The following is a 22145-nucleotide window of genomic DNA, read 5'->3' as shown; positions in this document are numbered from 1 at the left end:
ATGTTTAACACAAATTGTTGAACAGCCATTATACATCACAGATATAATTCACAGATTGACCATGTCTCTAAATTACTTTGTAGCAGTTGTAGCTCATGTTGAGGATCTTTACCTCTCTGAAAGATTTGTTTTTTGTTTAACTCAGTGTGTTTTATTCAGATGCTTGTATGCTAAATAAAAAAAACTGAAGTGAAAAATAAAACACTGAACAGATTTCAAACTATGTGCAACTTCAACAATTGCTTTTGCCTTCTTTTTATACCTTTCGTCAAAATGAGCAGTTAGATGTTGTAGTCCATGTCCACTAGGTGGCAGTGTTGAGATATAGTGTGTAGCAACACTGCACTGTTCTGTATATCACGACATGCTTTTATCGAACAATGTGGTGTGCCGTGCACACTTCATTACTCATTACTGCACATGAGAGATGACAAACCCGTTCATGGCAGACTGCAACAGTGTGCTGTCCACGCCCTCAGATCATGTTAAGGACTGTATGTTCTCATGATGATGTACTAAAGTGTATATTCTGATGAAGCTCTGTTAAGGTTTGTGTGGGTGTGTGTTCAGATGCAGCTCTGTTAAGGTGTGGGTGTGTATGTTCTGAAGATGCTATGCTGATATGCTGCAGTTTATTAAATATTTCCCCCCAGTTTTTCTCCCTATTTTACCAATAGCCAATTCTGACCCATTAGGTAAATCACATGACACCTGCTGACCAGAGAGAGCAAGCCAATCGCATCTTTTCCAGGGAGGGCAAGCCAATCACATATTGTCCAGCTGTGACTGACAGAGGGGAGAGAATATACCAGTGCCCCCCCCAAACACACACACACTTTGCGAGGACGGCCCATTTTGCTCTGGTGACTGTGGCATCATCAGAGATCAAACACACAGTCTTAGAATGATGTTTCTGAATGAATGTTTTCTGTTGCACCCAGGTTGTTGAACATTGTCTGGGTGTGAGGTAGAGTTACCAAAGCAAGATGTAATAAATGGAATACAGTGAACGTGGTCAAAGAGACGGTGAATCAGGCAGACCAACAGGCAGGCAAAGCTTCCTAAATGTCAGTGTCCCTTTGAAGCTTTTGAAGCATGTACTAGTAGAATAAGAGATGTGCACTGTGAAGTATGTACTAGTAGAATAAGAGATGTGCACTGTGAAGTATGTACTAGTAGAATAAGAGATGTACACTGTGAAGTATGTACTAGTAGAATAAGAGATGTACACTGTGAAGTATGTACTAGTAGAATAAGTGATGTACATGATTTGTCCAGTGGCATTTGTAGACCTGTGCTGTTTCTCCAGCAGTGTTTGTAGGTCTGTGCGCTCTCTTTTCTCCAGTAGTGTTTGTAGGTCTGTGCTGTTTCTCCAGCAGTGTTTGTAGATCTGTCCTGTTTCTCCAGCAGTGTTTGTTGATCTGTGCTGTTTCTCCAGCAGTGTTTGTAGGTCTGTGCTGTTTCTCCAGCAGTGTTTGTAGGTCTGTGCTGTTTCTCCAGCAGTGTTTGTAGATCTGTGCTGTTTCTCCAGCAGTGTTTGTAGATCTGTGCTGTTTCTCCAGCAGTGTTTGTAGGTCTGTGCTGTGCTGGTGAGTAACGGTGCATTTATGTGTGGTTTTAAAATCTATACTATAAACCAGCCAGTTGTTCAACTGATGTTTGTTTTATGGACCTTTAAATGTCTGCATCAGACAGCTTTAACAGTTTTTGTTATTCATATCTTACCATCTGTCCAATAACAATTACAAAGGCAATTAAAATCTTAATTTAGTTCTCAATAGTTTTTATTGTTCTTAATTGATTAAAATCTGTCCAGTGTTGCCAGGTCAGTCTGGGTATTAACAGGCTGCTGCATTATTAGTGGGCGATCTAAGGACCTGTGTGGATAACTGCAGTGTGTCTACATAGACTGGCTGACCTTACTTTATCCATTCTGTGTTCTGTGAGCATTTATATGTACTGTGTGTGTGTGTGTGTGTGTGTGTGTGTGTGTGTGAGAGAGAGAGAGACAGAGAAAGAGAGCAAGCACTCTTGGACTGGTTTGAACATAAGGTTGTGTGTGTGTCTTTATATGGGATTGCTTGAGTGTGTCTTAATATGGATCAGATTATGCTGCGGGTCACTTCCTCTGTGCTAGTTAGGAGTTAAACAGCTTAGTGGGATTGGGGCGTACCCAGGCTAGGTGACCCTGTCCCCTGCAAGCCCACACGGGCCCAGGACAGACAGCCGCAGTCCAGCAGCTCCGGCTCGGCCAACGGCACACGTGCCAAGGTAGGCCGGCCTCACGTGAACTCTGGCAGAGGTCGGTGTCACTTCAGTTGAGGTCCAGATGGCTGTACTGACTGCTGCACTCTCATGTTTCCCAGAGTTTTGTTTGTTATTCGGCAGTCATCAGTAGATTTGATTATTCTAGAACAGAAAAATTCCAGAATCGTGATGGATGACCGTGCTGACGGGGTTCGCTCCATTCGTTCGAAAGCAACTGCTTGGCAATCAAAATCTTGTGTGCACTTTTACAGTCTGTCAGAGGTGAGTAGTGTGCGTTTGTTGCTTTTGGTTGTGTCATTTCTCAACTCATGAAACAGAATGACATAAAATAGTGATGTTAAGGGCAGAAGGGCTTTATGTAGACAGCAGGAACGTCTCCCAGGTGCTGATTATGCTATATCAGATGGACAGAAGGGCATGTGATGAAGACCTAAGAATATATTGCTTTTCCCAACATGTCTGAGGGGACCGAAACGAGCCCCATGTTTTCATGAGTGGTGTAAAATTAATCCATCTATAGTTTCCTCCAAACTGAAATACATCAACTTCCATCTGATTACTGGTCCTTTAGAATCTACTGACGTACTATGGACATCATGTTTTCAAACTAGACTAATCTGGGATTATCACGACACTTTGAAAAGGAGACTGGAATGAGGGAGAGAAATCGTTACAGAGGTGTGGAAGAATGGTTGTGTGTGAGGCAGTGGTCCCCTGCGTTCCACACATGTTGGGGTTTATGGCGTGTCTCTGTGCCTGGCAGCCGTTCTCATATAAGCTATGTTAGTGGGCAGAGACTGAAAAGTGTGTGTGTGTGTGTGTGTGTGTGTGTGTGTGTGTGTGTGTGTGTGTGCGTGTGTGTGTGTGCGTGTGTGTGCGTGTGTGTGTGTGCGTGCGTGCATGAGGGGATTCTACCTTCTCTCTGTGCTAATCATGTGAGGGTCTCGCTTTTGTTCGGGACCAGATCTATAAGCCTGTAAGAACGTTACCTGCCATCTCCCTTACAGTTCAGAACGAAACCTCGTCCTCTCACTCCACTCGTCCTTCACACTCGTCCTGAGCGTCTCATACACGCAGTGACGGCCATGTCCTCAGCTGCAGTGAGCCTGCATGCTGGGAGCCTGTTGGTTGTGTCTCTTCCATGCTGTCTCCTGCTGTCATCTGACTTGCTAATTACTTGTGTGGAACATTTTAAAGCAAGTAATAGAATGCAGAGATTCACAGGTTTTCTGTATTGAGAGAGAGTTAGTTGGGGCGTGTGTGTGTGTGTGTGTGTGTGTGTGTGTGTGTGTGTGTGTGTGTGTGTGTGTGTGTGTGTGTGTGTGTGTGTGTGTGTGTGTGTGTGTGTGTGTGTGTGTGTGTGTGTGTGTGTGTGGCCAGATCGATCCTCCTGGCTGGTTCCAGACTGTTATAGCTCTGAGTGCACTATGAGAATCTGCTGTCTTACAGAACACTCCCGATCACAGCCTCGCACTGTACACACACCTGCTCATTAAATAACGCAAATCATTATGGGATGCTCTGTTGTTTAATGGTTCAGAACTCCTGGTTATAGAGTAAAGCAGGAGTGTTTCTGTACTACAGCAGGTTGTGTAGCAGCATCTGATTGTGTTAGTTGCAGACCCACACTGTTATAGTTGCAGACCCACACTGTTACAGTTGCAGACCCACACTGTTACAGTTACAGACCCACACTGTTACAGTTACAGACCCACACTGTTACAGTTACAGACCCACACTGTTGTCCCAAATCTCCAAACTAAATATTGCAGAACTTCTACATGAAGCTGCTGCTTAATTCAGCGCCGACAGCATGGAGATGTAATAAACCTCACAGTGGAGCAGGGATTCAGTAGCGTATCCAATACAGAACTGTCATACAAACTCGCATTACCTGAATCCTTGAAAACAAACCTTGCCTACTCTCTTAGGTCTTCTTGTGATTAGGTCTTATACCCCCGTAGGGGCGTGTGGGCGTTGAAGGCCGTGGCTGGCAGATGTTTGAGGGCAGGCTCCTTCTCCCAGTGTGTGTTTGGCTCTGGCTCTGTTCGCAGACCTGAGGGCTTTGGCACTGACTGGAGACACAGGCAGTCATTTGTATGCACACTGGGCTCAGACTGCCAGTCCTATTCTTACGCACAATTGTCTACATCTCTATCGTTCTCTCCTTCTCCTTCTCTCTCTATCTCTATCTCACCTCCATTTCTATTTCTCTGGCAGCTGTTTCATCCTCTGATTTCCTTTATTACGTATCTGGGGCTGTTGGGCAGTTAAATTAGCCCTAGCTAATTCAGTGAAAGATTACCTTGTACCTAAACTCATCAGTCATCTTATTAGGCACTCCGGCTTGATGCATTGTGGGTGTATCGGCAATATGGGGCAATAAGAACAGGGGGCGTGGCCAGAGGCTCTCTGGGCTGTATGGTGCAGTAAGAACAGGGGGTGTGGTCAGGGGCTCTCTAGGCTGTATGGTGCAGTAAGAACAGGGGGCGTGGCCAGAGGCTCTCTGGGTTGTAAGTGTTCAATAGTCAGCAAATGGTATTAGATACTTTTTAAGCTCTTTTTTCAGTGTGGCATGATGAAATGTATTGTTACACAAATAGATTCTCCATGTATCAGCTGCTGGGTTCTCTCCTCAATATTCCTTTCCCAGTGAGAACATGTGTGTGTGTGCGCGTGACTGTGCGTGTGTGTGTGTGTGTGTGTGCGCGTGAGTGCGGGTGTGTGTGTGCACACGCAGGACCTGGGTGCAGAGGACCCACCCCTGGCCTGAAATAACAAATGTCTCTGCATGGGCCAGGTCTTCCCTTTTGCAGGTTATTCTTAATCCAAAAGCGAATACTGAAATCCTGAAGTCCTGTAATATTTATTTAAATGTGCTGGTATGTTGGTTGAAGGTCCTCTGGACAGTGTAAGAACAGTGTAGGTGAGTGTAGATGATCTAAACTGAATTGGGCAGTGTGGATGGGTGGAGGTTCTTGTCCGTTGCTGAGCAGTGCCTGCAGCATCAGGACCACAGCAGCGGGGATGTTGCAGCAGACCTGTGAGAACAGTTGGAGCCCACTCACTCTCATTCCAGAAACAGTTCTTCCTCCCCTCCCCTCTTCCATCCCTCTTCTCCCCCTCAGTTCCTCTCTCCTACTCTCCTTCTCCCTCTCTCTCCTTCTCTTCTTTCTAACCCTCCCTCTCTCTCTCTCTCTCTCTCTCTCTCCCTCTCTTGCACTCTACGTCCTGTTGAAATTAGTTCAAATAAATGTCTTTGTATTTTCCTTAAGGGTTTTGAACAGCCTGAGTGAGTGTAAGGTGCTATATGTCATCTTGTCCTGCCTCTCCCCTGTTCTCCTCCGTTCTCCACGCTTCTCCTCCGTTCTCCTGGTGCTACTCCGTCTCCATCCCTGAGGCTTGCAGCCATGTTGCAGTCAGACACTGTGGGAGTGTGTGCTGCTGTGCTGCGCTGAGTGTGTGTGCAGTACTGGGTATGATGGAGCGTGGAAAAGTGGGGCAGCACTGATGCAGTGTGAGAGGTGAAACACACACACACACACACACACACACACACAGAGACACTCCTCTCTCTCGCTGGCTATGTCCCTCTCTCATTCTCTCTTGCTGTTATGTCTCTTTCTCCTTTTTCATTTCTTTCTGTCTCATGTTTATTGTACTCTAATTTTTTCTCTCTTTGTTTCAATCTCTCTCTCTCTCTCAAGATCCATGCTGTTCCTCTTTCATAACACGCTCTGTTTCTAAACACACTGGTGTTTGATATATATTTTTTTTTAGCTTCTTGCTATAAGTAATGGCTCATTATTAATCTGTAGTTGAGATTCGAACTATTTTATATTAGTGTTGTTAAAACAAATAATAATAATAATAATCTTTATTTGTATAGCACCTTTCATACATACATGTAACTCAAAGTGCTTTACAGTAACAAAGACATTTTCTCTAGTGAACCAGCTTAGTCTCAGAACTGATCTGGTTCCAGTGCTTGCTAGTGTGTAGGGGGCGTGTGTAGATGTGTGTAGGGGGCGTGTGTAGATGTGTGTAGGGGGTGTGTGTAGATGTGTGTGGGTGTTGTGTGTCTGAGGGCTCATGCAGAGACACCATCTCAGTGAGCTCGTCTGGCTCTGGCTGCAGGAGAATATGAATGACACTTTAGTGCCATTTACTCTCACAGGCATTTCTTGCCTGAGTGCTCTCCAGTTGTTTTTACACACATACACACACGCACGCACACGCATGCACACACACACACACACGTACTTTTTTTTACTTCGGTTTAGTTCATGGTTTGATACTCTGTAAAGCATGACACACTGTTGTGATTGCATGTCATTCCTGACTGGCTTATGACAGTGTGTGTGTGTGTGTGTGTGTGTGTGTGTGTGTGTGTGTGTGTGTGCGCGTGTGTGTGTGTGTGCGTGCAGTGGCACGACATTCACACACTCTGCCTGATGTCACTGCTATGGGATGGCCCCGCTGAATAGTTGCCTAGCAACAGCAAAGATAGAGCGAGCGAGCAGAGTGAGGGAGGGTCTAAGGGAGTGGCCAACGACCAACAACTGTTGCCAAATCCACCCTGTGTATGAGTGAGTGTGTATGAGTGAGTGTGTGTGTGAATGTACCTGGTATAAGTGCATGAGCACGGGAGCTGTGTGTGTGTGCGCGCGCGTGTATGTGTGCATGTGCGCCTTTGTGCACGCGTGTGTGTGTGAGGAGCTCAGGCGGGCTGAGAATGTGAGTCTCCGTGGAGGCGCTGCGTGTTGAGAAGCCGACGCCGTCCGCACGTCCCCGCCCATCTGAGCTAGAACAGCCCCCCGCCCCCCACGGGGACCCGCTGGAAGCTCACCTGTTGGAGAGAAGCGGAGTGCGGGTGGAGCGTGGAGGTGGAGGAGGCCCCCGGGAGCTGGATGTCCGCGGCCGATGGAGGCGTAGCCAACGCGGGCAGGACAGAGAGAGGAGACGCTGAGCCTGGTCCCCTCCACAGGGTAAGAGGGGTTGAGAGGGGGAGAGAGAGAGAGGGCAGGACGGCAGTCAAGTGAGCTCCATTGTTACAGCTCACAGTGTGTGTGTGTGTGTGTGTGTGTGTGTGCGTCTGTGTGCAGGAGCACAATTGTGTGTGTTCGTGTTGCGAGAGCTATCTCTCTGTCTTCTCTTTCGCTTCTGTACTGCTGTGAACTGTGGCAGTCAGGAATCTCCCAGAGTGCTCTGCTCCACTACTGTCACCTCTGTCATGAGGGAATTATTAGTGAGGCTGTGGAGGTCCGTCACGCAGAGCCCTGCTGTCCTGACATCTGTTTATGTAGCTGAGCTGGGCAAGTGCAGAGTTCAAAGGTTTATTGTCTGGAGATTGCCTTTACCTTTGGGTGGAGCAGGTTTTATTTACCTTTACACTAAACTAAATGGTGCTGCAGAAATTGGATGAAGCTCTGGATTTGTACGAGAAGGTCCGTGCATTCCTCTGGAATTTAGTGCTTTCCACTCTAAGTCCATCACACCTGCAGCTGCCTGAATAGCTTTAGTCTGTATGGATTGTCTGGTCATCTGTTACAGGGGGAAGAGGTCATGCCATTGAGATGTTAATGACCCAGGCTCGCTCTCTCTCTTTGGGTGTGGGTTTGTGGAGGAGGGGGGGTTGGGTGTGAGCACGCACTTGGGGTTACAATCATGTGGGATCTGGCCACAGTTATTGAAACGCTGCTGGTGAACTTGTGGTGTGAATTTCCTTCTGCACCTCTTGATGCCTGAATAGCTCATACCTCCCAAAGAGAAAGTATTACATATCTATCAGCTTACACTCTGGTTATTTGGATGGCTTGTAATAAGTACAACAGTCCAGCAGGGGACAGCAGACATGGTCTACTGCAGGGATGTCAAACATACGGCCCGTGGGCCGGAACCGGCCCGCCAGGGGGTTCAGTCCAGCCCGCGGAATAAACCTGGATTATTAAAGAAAAATATCTGCAGTATTGTCCGCTAGGCGTGTGTTTGATCGCTTTACTTATCTACTGTCAGTTCTGTCGCTTTACCCGCTTTTTCTGTTGACCCTGGCACCCTCTTAAGTGCAATTTCTTTGTCAAAAAAGAGAAAAGTGGAAACTGGAGAGTTGGATTTTGAAGTTCATGTGTTCAGAATTGCTTTACGGATCTGGAAAATGTCACTGTGATCAGTTTTTATGCATAATGCACTTAAATAAATGTTTAACTGAGTAAAAGTGTTGGTGAAATTCCACATACTTTTTTAAAAGTAAAAGTTAAATGACAATTCATTTCATATAAAGATTTTTATAATTTACTTCTTTGCACTAATACAAAGGAAAAATGTGGACTTATTGTTAGTTTCATGTAATTTTGTAATCAAATCAAATATATTTGTATAGCGCTTTTCACAACACATGTTGTCACAAAGCGCTTTACAGGATTTACAAGGTTAACAATACTATGGGTCCAAATCCCTAATGAGCAAGCCAAAGGCGACAGTGGCAAGGAAAAACTCCCTAGATGGTGGGGAATAGGAAGAAACCTTGGGAGGACCAAGACTCAAAAGGGAACCCATCCTCCATTGGGTGGCCCGTTAACACACAAATTACACAAAAACAAATTATACAGATGAATACACAAGTCACAAATAAATTACACAATCAGGCTAAGTATAAGGTAACTAGAATGAAAGTTCTGGGTGTTGATATTGTCAATATAAATGTCTTGTGATGAACGCCAGGTTTTCATTCCGTGTCGGAGCGATGATACTGGTATTGTAGGCTCCGACTGCAGTGTTACTCCCCAGGTGAACCTCGGATGAGTAATGAGTTTACTGGTCTGGCCCCCTTGAGATCCGATTAAGTTGTATGCAGCCCCCAGAACAAAATGAGTTTGATACCCCTGGTCTACAGCGTCCTACACTTGGTTGCTTGTAGAACGAGCAATAGAGGCCAGTGAAGAGTAAGTGTTTAAATTAGTATAGTCTAGTAGATTAAGATGGTGGTGGAGTTAGGGCTGCACAATTAATCGTATTTTTATCATTATCGCGATATGAGGTTTCATGATAAACACATCGAAAGAGCCACGATAACGCCTTGAATAACGTCAACTCAAATTGCATCACCTGCGTGCATTATCCGCATCCAGCAATAGAGGGAAAAAATTAGCACAGCCAGTCCAAGTGTTTAATCAACTTTAAATACTTAATGTGTTTTTTTAGGTTGTATGGACAAACAGCATTTTACAGAGTATACCTAACTTTTAGAAAAAAAAGTTTTTGTGCTTTTATGTTGGCTATGTTGCTTATTACCTATTATTACTAAAGGTTGAGGGAACACCCCACAAAATGTTTGCACTATTATTACTTAACACATGTACTAATTAAGTAATTATCTAATTTTAGATTTCATCTATTGTTGAATAAACCTGCGAAATCTTTGGAATTATTCTGGATTCATTACACAGAAAAAAACGAAACAAATTAACGTGCTGCTGTTCAGAGAGACATAACATTTCTGTATTTTAATTTTAATTTATCGTGTTTCACATCGATATCGGGATATCCAACAATGTTATCGCACATCACAATTCTAGTCCATATCGTGCACCCCTAGGTGGAGTTATGTCTTTGAGGAGGGGGTGGGGCTATCTGTTGCCTCACTATTAGCAGTGATGTTAGTTAATCTTTCCACTTTTTTAGTAACGAAGGGGTGGGGGGGCACCCAACCCCAACTGCTCCCCGGGCGGCGCCGGGCTAGGCACGTGTAATCCACAGCCCCCTAGTAATCACGTGTGTGTGTGTGTGTGTGTATGTGTGTGTTCTAACTGCACAGATGGGTTAAAAGCGGAGGACAATTTCGATTGCGGTGAAAAAAATCACAATTGACAAAAATATGGCATATTATGTATGTGTTTCTATATCTCTGTGGGAACCCCAAGGATAGAAGCATCTGATGTGTGTCTGTGTGTATCACTCACCCATTCAAATTATCAGAATCAGGTGTTCCAATTAATTCCAAGTCAGCAGATGCTGATGCGCATAGTGCGAAGAAGTCGCTAACTTTCCTCAGAGTCAATCGTTACAAACATGCAAACTTCGTGTGGACTTCAGATTAGCTCAAGAACAGTTTGCAGAGAGCTTCATGGAATGCTTTTCTATGGTCGAGCAGCTGCAACCAAGCCATATATCAGAGCGGAGACTGAGAGAGGCCTTCTCGTACAACATTTTTATGTTACCTCACAAATGCGCTTCTGGAAGAATGGTCAAAAATCCCCATAAACACACTCCTAAACTTTGTGGACAGCCTTCCCAGAAGAGTTGAAGCTGTTCTAGCTGCAAAGGGTGGACCAACGACATATTGAACCCTATGGATAAGGAACGGGATGTCACTTAAGCTCATATGTGAGTCAAGGAAGGTAAACAAATTATTTTGGCAATATTGTGTGTGTGTGTGTGTGTGTGTGTGTGTGTGTGTGTGTGTGTGTACTTGGTCAGCAACAATACTCAGGTAGGCTGTGGCGTTGACACGATGCTCAATTGGTACTAATGGGCCCAAAGTGTACCAGGAAAATATCCCCCACACCATTGCACCACCACCAGCAGCCTGAACCGTTGATACAAGGCAGTATGGATCCTTGCTTTCATGTTGTTGATGCCAAATTCTGACCCTACCATTGGAATGTTGGAGCAGAAATCGAGGCTCATCAGACCAGGCAACGTTTTTTCAACCTTTTATTGTCCAATTTTGGTGAGACTGTGCCAACTGTAGCCTCAGTTTCCTGTTCTTAGCTGCCAGGAGTGGCACCCGGTGTGGTGGTCTGCTGCTGTAGCCCATCCGCCTCAAGGTTCAGCATGTTCTGCGTTCAGAAGTGCTCTTCTGCATGCCAAGATTGTAACGACCGGTTATTTGAGTTACTGTTGTCGTTCTATCAGCTTGAACCAGTCTGGCAATTCTCCTCTTACCTCTGGCATCAATGAAGCATTTGTGCGCACAGAACTGCCACTCACTGGATATTTTCTCTTTTTCCGTCCATTTTCTGTAAACCCCAGAGATGGTTGTGCGTGAAAATCCCAGTAAATCAGCAGTTTCTCAAATACTCAGACCATCCCGTCTGGCACCAGCAAACATGCCATGTTCAAAGTAACTTAAATCACCTTTCTACCCCATTCTGATGGTCGGTTTGAACTGCAGCAGATCGTCTTGGATATGTCTAAATGCATTGAGTTGCTGCCATATGATTGGCTGAATCAACATTTGTGTTAATGAGCAGTTGGACAGGTGTACTATATATATTATACTATTATAGTATACTATATATTTTATTTATAAATATATAAATATTTAATAAATATGTGTATGTATGTATGCTGATGTGTTTATATGTGCATGCTTGGATTATGCTTTATTGTTTTTGGAAAAAAACTAAGTCAGTTTTTGAGATAGGGTTTCTTAATACAGAGGGTGCATTAGACCAGGGACTCATCTCCTGTTTCCTAAATGCATCAATGACTGCTTGAGAAAGTTGTTCTACTTTGATACTTGAAGAAAAAAAACATGCACAATAAAATGTAGGCTACTCGTTTTCAACGGTTTATTCAGTTAAACATGAATTTGTAAGCCTACATACTGTACATTAAAAGGGGTTGATAACATGTTTATTCAGCTAAACATGATATTTGAAATGTAAGCCAACATTTAGTACATTTAACCTCACGGACGTAATGTGGGGGGGGGGTTACTTTTTCAAAAGCCGGTTTTGGTCCTCTGCAGTTTTAACGGTTAAAAATAAATATTTAAATTGTGACGAATCTAGCGATATGACCATGCAGAAAACGACCGCTCCGAGCTCCGCTCCGGTAACACTTTACGTTCCTAAAAATGTGCTTTTCCCTGAAGCAAACCTGGCGACTTCGTGGCTGCATCCATGTAAACACACGTACGATTTGTAATTCACAGGTTTGAAAACTCGTTCTCGCCCCTAGTGTGCAATTTGGTTAGAAATACAGCCGAGCTAAACTATCAAGTTGAAAGTCATCATAGTTTGCTTACCCATTTTGACCCAGTTCCCAACCCAACTTTAAGAATAGATTAACGGCGATAATTTTTATATCGCCCGATAAGAGTATCAAATTAACGAACGCCGTTAACGGCCCACCACTAATATATACACATATTATGATTCTTTATTTTTGCCACATGACACATTTGAAGGCAAACCGTGACATCACCTCATATGTTATACCCCACATATTGTAACTGCATCCTGCAATCTGCCTGTCTCTCTCCTTTAATGTTTATACCAAGCAGAACAATGTATAGTGATAAATGGGAAGGTGTCTCTTAAAGGGAAGAATAAATAAACAAAGCCCATAAGAAAGTGCTATGCTTGTTCAGTGTCCCACAGTGTGTCTGGCTTTATGGACTGCGTTAATCTACCCTGAGAAAGATTGAATTTATTTCTGCAGTCAAAGTTATTGTCCCATTTTCGTATATGTCACGGATAAGGTTTATCCAACCATTCTCATTATAGCTTTTGTGTTTGCAATGAATAGAATACCCCATAAATATTTGGCTGAACTTGTACTGGTCATAATATTCCAGTGGATGTCTATTCTCTCACTGCTGTGTTCTTGGTGTGTGTTTGTTGTGTCCTCTGTCCCTCTGACTATTTGACACAAGTAGTTCAGCTTTAACTACAGGGTCCCTGGCAGACATATATGCTGATGAACACTCATTATGTATAAAGTTCATTTTAGCCTCGTAGCTGTTCCCAGAGGTGCCCCACCCGTGATTCAGCCTCGTAGCTGTTCCCAGATGTGCCCCACTCGTGATTCAGCCTCGTAGCTGTTCCCAGAGGTGCCCCACCCGTGATTCAGCCTCGTAGCTGTTCCCAGAGGTGCCCCACCCGTGATTCAGCCTCGTAGCTGTTCCCAGAGGTGCCCCACCCGTGATTCAGCCTCGTAGCTGTTCCCAGAGGTGCCCCACCCGTGATTCAGCCTCGTAGCTGTTCCCAGAGGTGCCCCACCCGTGATTCAGCCTCGTAGCTGTTCCCAGAGGTGCCCCACCCGTGATTCAGCCTCGTAGCTGTTCCCAGAGGTGCCCCACCCGTGATTCAGCCTCGTAGCTGTTCCCAGAGGTGCCCCACCCGTGATTCAGCCTCGTAGCTGTTCCCAGAGGTGCCCCACCCGTGATTCAGCTTCGTAGCTGTTCCCAGAGGTGCCCCACCCGTGATTCAGCCTTGTAGCTGTTCCCAGATGTGCTCCACCCGTGATTCAGCCTCATTGTTCCCCTGCTCTGCCTTCTTGTCTTTCTCTGCCCTTGCACACACCTGACAGGGGTAATAATGCCATTGGCTGGCTAAAGTGCTGTTCCCTCCTTATTTGTGTTCTCTTGTGCGCTGATTTGTGTGTCTTTTGTGTACTTATTGGTTCTTCCTTATTCCGTTCCCAGGCAGCTGAGGTGCTGATGTGCTCTGATGTGCTGCGTCAGCTCCGGTTATTGCATGGCTAGCAAATAGCCCATGTGAGACTAACTGCATTGTCATCGCCATTATATTTGAGGATAAGGCAGCGCAGTGAACCATGTGAGCTGGGCGTCCGTGCTGTAGTTTGGACAGGAGGTTAATTGCTCTGTGGACGTGGTGTGAAAGAGAGAGAGAGAGGGAGGGCACAGAGCTCCAGACGCTGTGCTTTAGCCTGAAAATGGCTTCTATTACAGCGCACAGCAGAAAGCCCAGTGTCACACTGATGCGGTGCGTCTGTAAATGCAACGGGACACAAACGAATGGTGTAAGAGCTAATTCATCACTGTAGAGGAAGGTCCATAATGGAGCTCTAATCAATTTTACAGTTCTTGCCAAATTCCTCCCGACAGCAGCGGAAATCGAGCCCCTCCCCTTAATCCCAACCCAACCCCCCAAAGCCCCACCCTCTCACCCCTTGTTCAATGTGTTTTGTTGGGTTCAGCACCCACTCCTTCCAAACCTCCCCACAGCCCACACTGTCCTCCCAAAACCGCCCACCTGCCACCCACATCCTGTTCACCATGGTGTTAATGATGTTACTAATCCTACAGAACTCCATCTGAATCAGGCATGTGCATGTACGCCACACACTCAATGATTGAAAAAGCAAAATGTTGAGGATTCAAATTGTGTGGGTTGCTGGGATTATAGCTGTGAATATCAGATTCAGACTGTATCTGAACCGAGTATGTATGGGTCTGTGTGTTTGTAGAATGGTATGGATGCATGTGCATACACACACACACACACACACACACACACACCAGGCACAGACTCCTACTGCATCTTCCTGGACGTCACAGACAGGAGCGTGTGCATTATTTATGGATGTAAGACTGCTCTGCAGGTGCAGTAATTCCAGCCTCAGAAAGACAGACTCACAATACATTACCCACAACCCCCCCCATGTCCTCACACACCTTCCGCTCGCTCAACACTGTTCTCTCTGACTTTATTGCTTTCTCTCTCCCTGAGGTTGAAGGCTTTATTAACTCTGGGAGAACCAAAGAAAAGAGAAATTAAACATCTTACAATATTCAAAACCTGCTCAGAATGTCTCACAGAGACAGGCATATATATGGAGACGGGTATACGGAGACATCCGAGACAAGCTGTAGAGCAGGTATTCAAAGTGACACACTACCACAGGATGTTACATTTGTAGTACTTGTGCAGTGGGTGTCACACAAGGTCACACCTACTCACTTGACAACACACATGCATATTAAAGAGCCATGGTAAACATTTGTGTGTCTGTGCACAAATCAATACTGCTGTATATGGTCTGATTAAACTGCTATTATAAAAAGAGTGGTGGCAGACAAATCAATATCAGTCTGGCTGCTGGGCCTGGGTCAGGGGTCATGGGTCAGGGGTTTGTGATTTGGAAACAGAGGTTATATAGCTGAAGATAACATTTGTTTTTCAAAGAAGAAAATCAGTTGGGTGTTGGTACCCATGGTGAAGACCTTAGCAACCCTGTAAGGCGGAGCTGTGTCAAAGACATTATTCTTCCTTGTTTGTGTGTGTGTGTGTGTGTGTGTGTGTGTGTGTGTGTGTGTGTGTGTGTGTGTGTGTGTGTGTGTGTGTGTGTGCTTGCACATGCACTGGGCAAAAGGCAGAATCAATACTGTGTGACTGCTCCATAAAGATAACATTCCAAGTGGTGTGTGAATGTGGGAGAAGTCGTGCACACAACATGCGTGTGTGTGTGTGTGTGCGCGCACTGCTGCAGTGCTAATGGAAGGGCTTTATCACTGACTCTGAGAGAAAGAGGCTGAGGACGTCTGGACTAGGCCACACAGAGAGAGAATAGAGTCATTGTGAAGAAGGGATGTCTAGGAGAGAGGAAGACCCGGGTGAGGCGGAGTGGGCTGGGTGAGGGTGAGAGTAGGATGAAACAATACATCATCTGAGTTCAGGATTCAGAGGGAATACACTCTGCAAATGACTGTTCAGTGCCAACAGCACGGTATCATTCAGATGTTTAGTACTTTGGCAGGAGAGACTGAAATATTGTCCATCGTGAGCAAGCCAACAGAGACAAAGACTAGGAGAGGGACAAACGGAACAGAAGGGAAGCCAGTATGGCGCCATCTTGAATACACTTACTAAAGTGAGACCACGAGCAAACCGTGGAGTCAGGACTGGTACCAGTGCCGGGCAGCAGACACGACTTTGTGGGACACAACGACTAACGCTGCTTCTGTTTGTGAATGGTTAAATGCACTCAGACACTACATCTTGAATGAAAACATTCCTCACTTCTTGATTAACTTGACGCAGAAGCTGGCTTTGGGCCAAGAGCATGGTGTTGTGAGAGCTATTCCGAGAGATGTTCTGCCCTCCCTCCACACTTAGTCTAATGTTAGACTTCATGATTTATTGGTGTGTGTGTTTCTGTTTGTGTGCTTGTGTTCCAGATGGGTGTGAACGCTATGCGAACTGCCGTAACTCACACATCCAATGGAACCCGCTATAAATATCTGAGAGAGAGGAGCAGTAGTGCACACACAGTAGAGAACAGGCAGATACCGATCACACCACTGTCTGAAACACGGGGGGAAAGCCATTAAAATCTAGACATTTATACACACACACACAAGCATTTAGAAAATTCCTCCTCTCAGATTAATATTCTGCAGCATCTTTGTGCAATAAAGTCCTGATTTACAACTGTTTTCTTGTTACCATGTAAGTGTAATGTGAATTTTTAATATATAAGCATATATATAGCATATATATTTTATAGTGTGATGTTGTGGTGTGGGATATATAGAGGATTGCAAACTCATGTCTGTGCAGTGTAAAACTGGCCAATGTAAGACCAGTGTGTGTGAGTCCAGTCTGTGTAAAACCCTGTAACCCAAGTTCATTTGCATCATTAACAAGCCATGAAAGTTTTCGGCTATCTGAATCACTGTCAGCACACCCCACATTCTGCCCTGCCTGACACAGGATCACAAGATTCCTCTCTCAACTTTTCATTGTGACTGTGTGTGTGAGTGTGAGTGTGAGTCCTTTACTCCTTCATTGTTCTATGGGACCATTGGTCTCAATGCTGGTTTGACCTTTGACCCTTGTTCCTTTGAGTCCTTGCAGTTGCTTGTGTTCTGTCCTGTACACGAGCCTCAGTCCTCCCCGAGCAGACCACCCAGTGAGGCGTTCACACAGCAGCTCTCCTCACCTCCCTGTACAATTCTAGATTCTTCTAGATTCTAGTTTCTTGATTCAGTATTTGCTCGTCTCATCTATTTGTTGGTTTAAAAGCACATGTCGGGGTAACGGAGTTACAAACGCCAGTTCAGCTTGGCAGTGAGCCCTGTAGGAACTCTGTAGGAACTCATACCCTCACATCAACGTACATCATCTGTGTTGCATCAGAGACGATGCTGAGGTGTATCGCAGTATAGCCCACTGGGTCTGCCGCTTGGGCTGTGTGTTTTAGGGACTGCTAACATTCTTTTGGTGTATTGTTTTACTGCGTGTGTGCTAAGTGATATTGTTTGTGTTTACTTGTGCTGAGGGTACGTTAATGCTCAAGATATCTGTTATTTGATCCTGATTCTTGTCTTCTGTGAATTGATAGAGTCTGAATATTAATTGATAGTGAGTGTCAGTTAATTGCTGTTTTGTCTGTGAATTGATACAGCGTATCAATGTGTTGATTGGTACCAGGTGAGTTGACTTAAATCTGTTGGTACCAAGTGGGTCTGTGTTCCGTGCAGCAGGTGGAGGCGGGCCTGGCTCCGCCCATCATCATGTGTACACAGTCATACCCAGAGTGCCCCCTGTACCCGGGTGAGGGACCAGGGGCCCGAGACGCCCAGGAGTCCGACATGGACAGTGGAGCTGCATCGGAGTCCTCTGATGCGGGTCGCCATGACGACAAAGAGGAGGCACTTGGAGGACTCTTTCTACCTGGAAACAAGTGAGTATTCCTGGGGGGTTTGATTTAACGCTCTGATGTTGGTCTGTATTGTATATTTACATTCACGGCATTTAGCAGACGCTCTTATCCAGAGCGACTTACAAAGTGCTTTGCTTCTGATCACAGAATACATCCTAGGTAATAGTACGTATATATCACAGTGAGCAGATAGTTTACCAGTTTGACGATGGTCATTATGGTACATCCCAGGGGGTCTGTCAGATGACTATTGGTATAATATATTCCAGAGGCCTGTATTACTCCCTCGGTCTAATAATGGTCAGTATAGTATATCTCAAGGTGGAATTTAATCTGACAGTCTAATAATGGTCAGTATAGTATATCCCAGGATGAAATTTTATCTGTGATTCTAATAATGGTCAGTATAGTATACCCTAGAGTGCAATGTAATCTGTCAGTCCCATAATGGTCAGTGTAGTATATCCCAGAGTGGAATTTCAGACTACTATAGCCCAAGGAAAGGCAAGTTAATCTACAGCACTTTTCATACACAGTAGCAATTCAAAGTGCTTAACATAAGACATGGAAGAATAATAAAGCTTATTACATCCCAGGAGCAGTGTTTAATCTGTCATAGTAATGGCCAGTATGATATATCTCACTAGTGTAAGAGGGGTGAGTGTAATGTATCAGGTAACTTTGCATAAGAGTGCTGATATAGGCTCGGCTTTCCTTTAGCCATGTAATGGTGGACGCATTACAACAGATAAAAGATGGTCGCGAGTCAGTGTGCCCCGCAGTTGCGTATGAACCCCCGTGTGGGCTAACACTTCGCTACGGCCCTCCACAGCAGCTCCTGCCAGCTGGTCCCTTCGGGGGCTGCGTCCGTGATCTCGGCCGAGGAGCAGTTTGAGGACTACGGAGAGGGCGAGGACGTGGACTTCATTCCCAGCAGCCCCTGCCCCGACGATGACACTCGCACCAACGGCTTCTCGGACCTGGGCTCCTCCCTGCCCTCCAGGTGCCTGCGCGAGCTCCCTCCCTTTAACCCGACCGCCAGCGTGCGGAAGAGTGCACGCGCTAGTGTGCGCGGTGGCAGGGTCACGTGTTGTAAGCACTGCTGGGTGTTGTACAGTGTCGTCTGTTAGCGTCTGAAGCCCATGTCTGTGGTGAATATTATGCAAATTAACGGATAAACACAAACTCTTGTGTTGGTCACAAGTAGCCTTTCATTTCATGTATTTGTGTGCTGTTGTCATGTTTGTTGTCCAGAATGTTTTGTTCAAAAATGTGAAATGTTGTTTACACAGATGTTTGACGTTTGTGTTAACACACTGCAGTGCTTGGACAGTGTGTGTGTGTGTGTGTGTGTGTGTGTGTGCACATAGGTATGCATGCATGAGTGTACGTGTGCATGCATATGCGTCACTGACTGGTATCGAACGAATACTTATGTCATTTCGCAAATGTGAATGTGAAGACGTAAACATGTCACTGTTGGCTGACTGCTGGCTCTACTGTGTGGTGTGTAGTGCTGGCCAGACCCCTCAGAAGATCAGGCACCTGTACAACAGCGAGCTGCTAGATGTTTACTGCTCTCAGTGCTGTAAGAAGGTGAACCTCCTCAATGACCTGGAGGCCCGACTCAAGAACCTCAAGGCCAACAGGTGAGCCTCACCTGGGAGCACTCACCCCACTGTGGGGATCACGCGGTCACACACACACTCCCTAGAGCTCCATCTCAAGGTTTAACACTGCTCCTCACTGCCTGCGTGTTCCACTGCACCTTGTGGTGGTTATTACTTATGCTGAGTGTGTAGTAATTAATACTGATGATGAAGCACACGTCTCTTGTGTGAGGTCTTGGAGCTCACGGACAATGAGTGTTTATTCAGCATATACCATCTCCGAAGAAGGAGTCTTAACATAAACAGTCCTAGCATGCTTTCTTAATGATTGCTTCTGTTAATAATTTCTGGTTGCTGTAATACCCCACCAGTATATGGGGTGTCTCTATGGTAATGGACATTGCACTTGTACAGCACCCAGTGAGACTCTACCATCAACACACTGCACAGTGCGTTCACATCCAGTAAACACGCGGGTTAGAAGCAGCAGCCAGTAGCACAGAGTGTACAGACACCGTGTCCCCCTGGGGGGTTGCATCAGGCACAGGACGGGGAGAGAGAGGACAACACCCAGAACACAGCACCAGCTATCACTGAGCAGCTAGACCTTCAGACACATTAGGAAATGTTTTAGGGTAACCAGAGTTTTGGGGCTGTTGGAGGAACTCAGATGTTCAAACCACCATGACGGGAACACAGACGTTCTACCCACATGTCACCCTACTGTCCACAGTGTATTAATACAGAATATTTTCTTTAATCACCCCGCTCCTAGCCCCACTCTTATGCTTTGGTCTCCATAGCAATGGCATACCCATCAAAGACTGTAGAGGATTTGTTAGCAAAGAAGAAGAATTTAAAATTCAGCACACACAGCAGGAGGTTAATCAGGGACAGAAATTCAATTTGAACTTCTCAAAATGAAGCATTTTTCCAGCTCAAGGAACCAAGTCAAGCTGAGCTGGTGAGCATTTTGAGCTGCTTGTGTTTCGCTGTATGAGTGGCCACAGGTCCTGGGGTGGAAGAGACGGAGGTCATGTGTACAGTGAGGGCTCTGCTATTTCTGCCCCTCTGGGTGGTTAAGTGTGACAGAATGAACATCACCACCAAATCCTGTGCCCCTCAGGCATTAATCTTCCGCACACTGCTGACCAGAGCCTCAACACATAATCTGAATGCTGTAGTTCAGATCCAATCACACACACTCACATGCAAGTGCACACACACACACACACACACACACACACACACACACACACACACACACACACACACACACACACAAACAAACAAAACAGAGAGGCAACAATGAAATATCACAAGTGCTTGAAAATCATCCTATTTACACACATGACACAGTCATAACTTTAAGTGTTTAAGGGTTGTACAGGATTATCTCGGGTTCCTATAGCATTATATCTCATGACCAAGATTATAAGATTGTACAGCTTCCTCTGAGCAAGCTGGCTAACCCTGAAGGAGATTAAAGTAGGACATGTGTCACACTGCTACAGAGAGGCTGGAAACACCCAGCGTCTGAAAGTCCTGTGGGATTATCAGATCCACCCTTGTTAACTGTATAATCCCCAATGCATTATGGCAAGAAATGGTAAGATGACCACTAATGTGGAATGAGAGAGATGCACATTCTGCCATGTACAGCCTCTATCGTGTGTGTGTGTGTGTGTGTGTGTGTGTGTGTGTGTGTGTGTGTGTGTGTGTGTGTGTGTGTGTGTGTGAGAGAGGTGGTGAACATGGTCATCCTCTAATAGAGGGATTTAAAGAGTGAGGTGTGTTTTTATTTATGTTCAATAGTAAACCTGTGTAAACTTGTTGTCATGGCACCTGCAGTCACACCTATTACCAGGATAGCTGTTGTTGGTATTTGCCTAATCCATTAACACAATAGAGAATAAAATCATTTTGTTTTCTCAACACATAAGGCAACTCGATGTACTCCTTCTCTTTAATGAGCAGACATGTAAATGTACATCTTTGCTAACCCTTCTGAGGGACTCCCAGAGAGACTTGTTTAAAGTGGCCTCCTCCTTCTTTCACGGCTATATATGTCTCATATCACAGCTGTGTGTGGTTTTTTGTCTATATATTCCTCATATCACAGCTATGTGTTTTTTGTCTATATGTTCCTCATATCACAGCTGTGTGTGGTTTTTTGTCTATATATTCCTCATATCACAGCTGTGTGTGGGTTTTTTTCTGTTTTTCAGCCCAAACAGAAAGATCTCCAGCACTGCCTTTGGCCGGTAAGAGTCCAGTTTCTTCAATTCACAGCAGACTTGGCACAGGTCCACTAGTACTGCAAATACAGAACAATTTGCCGAGACTCCTTGCAGAAGTTAAAACGTTTAACATGATTCTATAACAAGGCTCACCAAAACAAGGCTCTTCTAGTCTGACTGTTATTTACAGATGGGCAGTCTGTGCCCTTATAGTGTGCACGTTTGGAAGGAGGGACTAGAGAAAGGGTTGGACGCCCTAGAGAGCTCTAGAAACAGTTCTGGATAGAGGGACTCTAGAGAAAGGGTTGGGTTGAATGGTCATGACATTCAAGAGCATGTATGGTGCCAGACCCAATGTTTTCCAGACCCAAGGGATGTGTGTCTGTCACGTCCTTTAGAAATCAGATGCAAAGATGACCGGTCTTAGAAGTAGTGATGCTGGGCATTAAGTGAAACCTTAGTGGCTCTAAGTGTGTGTGTGTGTGTGTGTGTGTGTGTGTGTGTGTGTGTGTGTGTGTGTGTGTGTGTGTGTGTGTGTGTGTGTGTGTGTGTGTGTGTGTGTGTGTGTGTGTGTGTGTGTGTGTGTGTGTGTGTGTGTGTGTGTGTGTGTGTG

At 45.3% G+C, this 22145-nt stretch overlaps 1 protein-coding gene across 2 annotated transcripts in view; it reads left to right on the top strand.

Annotated features, from left to right (window-relative positions):
* Window positions 1-22145, top strand: part of rab11fip4a (RAB11 family interacting protein 4 (class II) a) — a 41884-nt gene that overhangs the window by 12520 nt on the left and 7219 nt on the right. The window contains exons 1-5 of one of the 2 annotated variants that reach the window (XM_076996763.1): window positions 6865-7256; window positions 17501-17703; window positions 18515-18685; window positions 19197-19331; window positions 21521-21556. In XM_076996763.1, coding sequence (XP_076852878.1) covers window positions 7179-7256; window positions 17501-17703; window positions 18515-18685; window positions 19197-19331; window positions 21521-21556 — 623 coding nt within the window. In that variant the 5' untranslated portion in view covers window positions 6865-7178. Of the gene's footprint in view, window positions 1-6864; window positions 7257-17500; window positions 17704-18514; window positions 18686-19196; window positions 19332-21520; window positions 21557-22145 lie in introns of those variants that run through there. The other variant, XM_076996762.1, reaches the window with a different exon arrangement.

Source organism: Brachyhypopomus gauderio, chromosome 2 (genome assembly GCF_052324685.1).
Source record: "Brachyhypopomus gauderio isolate BG-103 chromosome 2, BGAUD_0.2, whole genome shotgun sequence".
Classification (NCBI taxonomy): Eukaryota; Metazoa; Chordata; class Actinopteri; order Gymnotiformes; family Hypopomidae; genus Brachyhypopomus; species Brachyhypopomus gauderio.
This window is presented reverse-complemented; position numbering and strand designations above follow the sequence as displayed.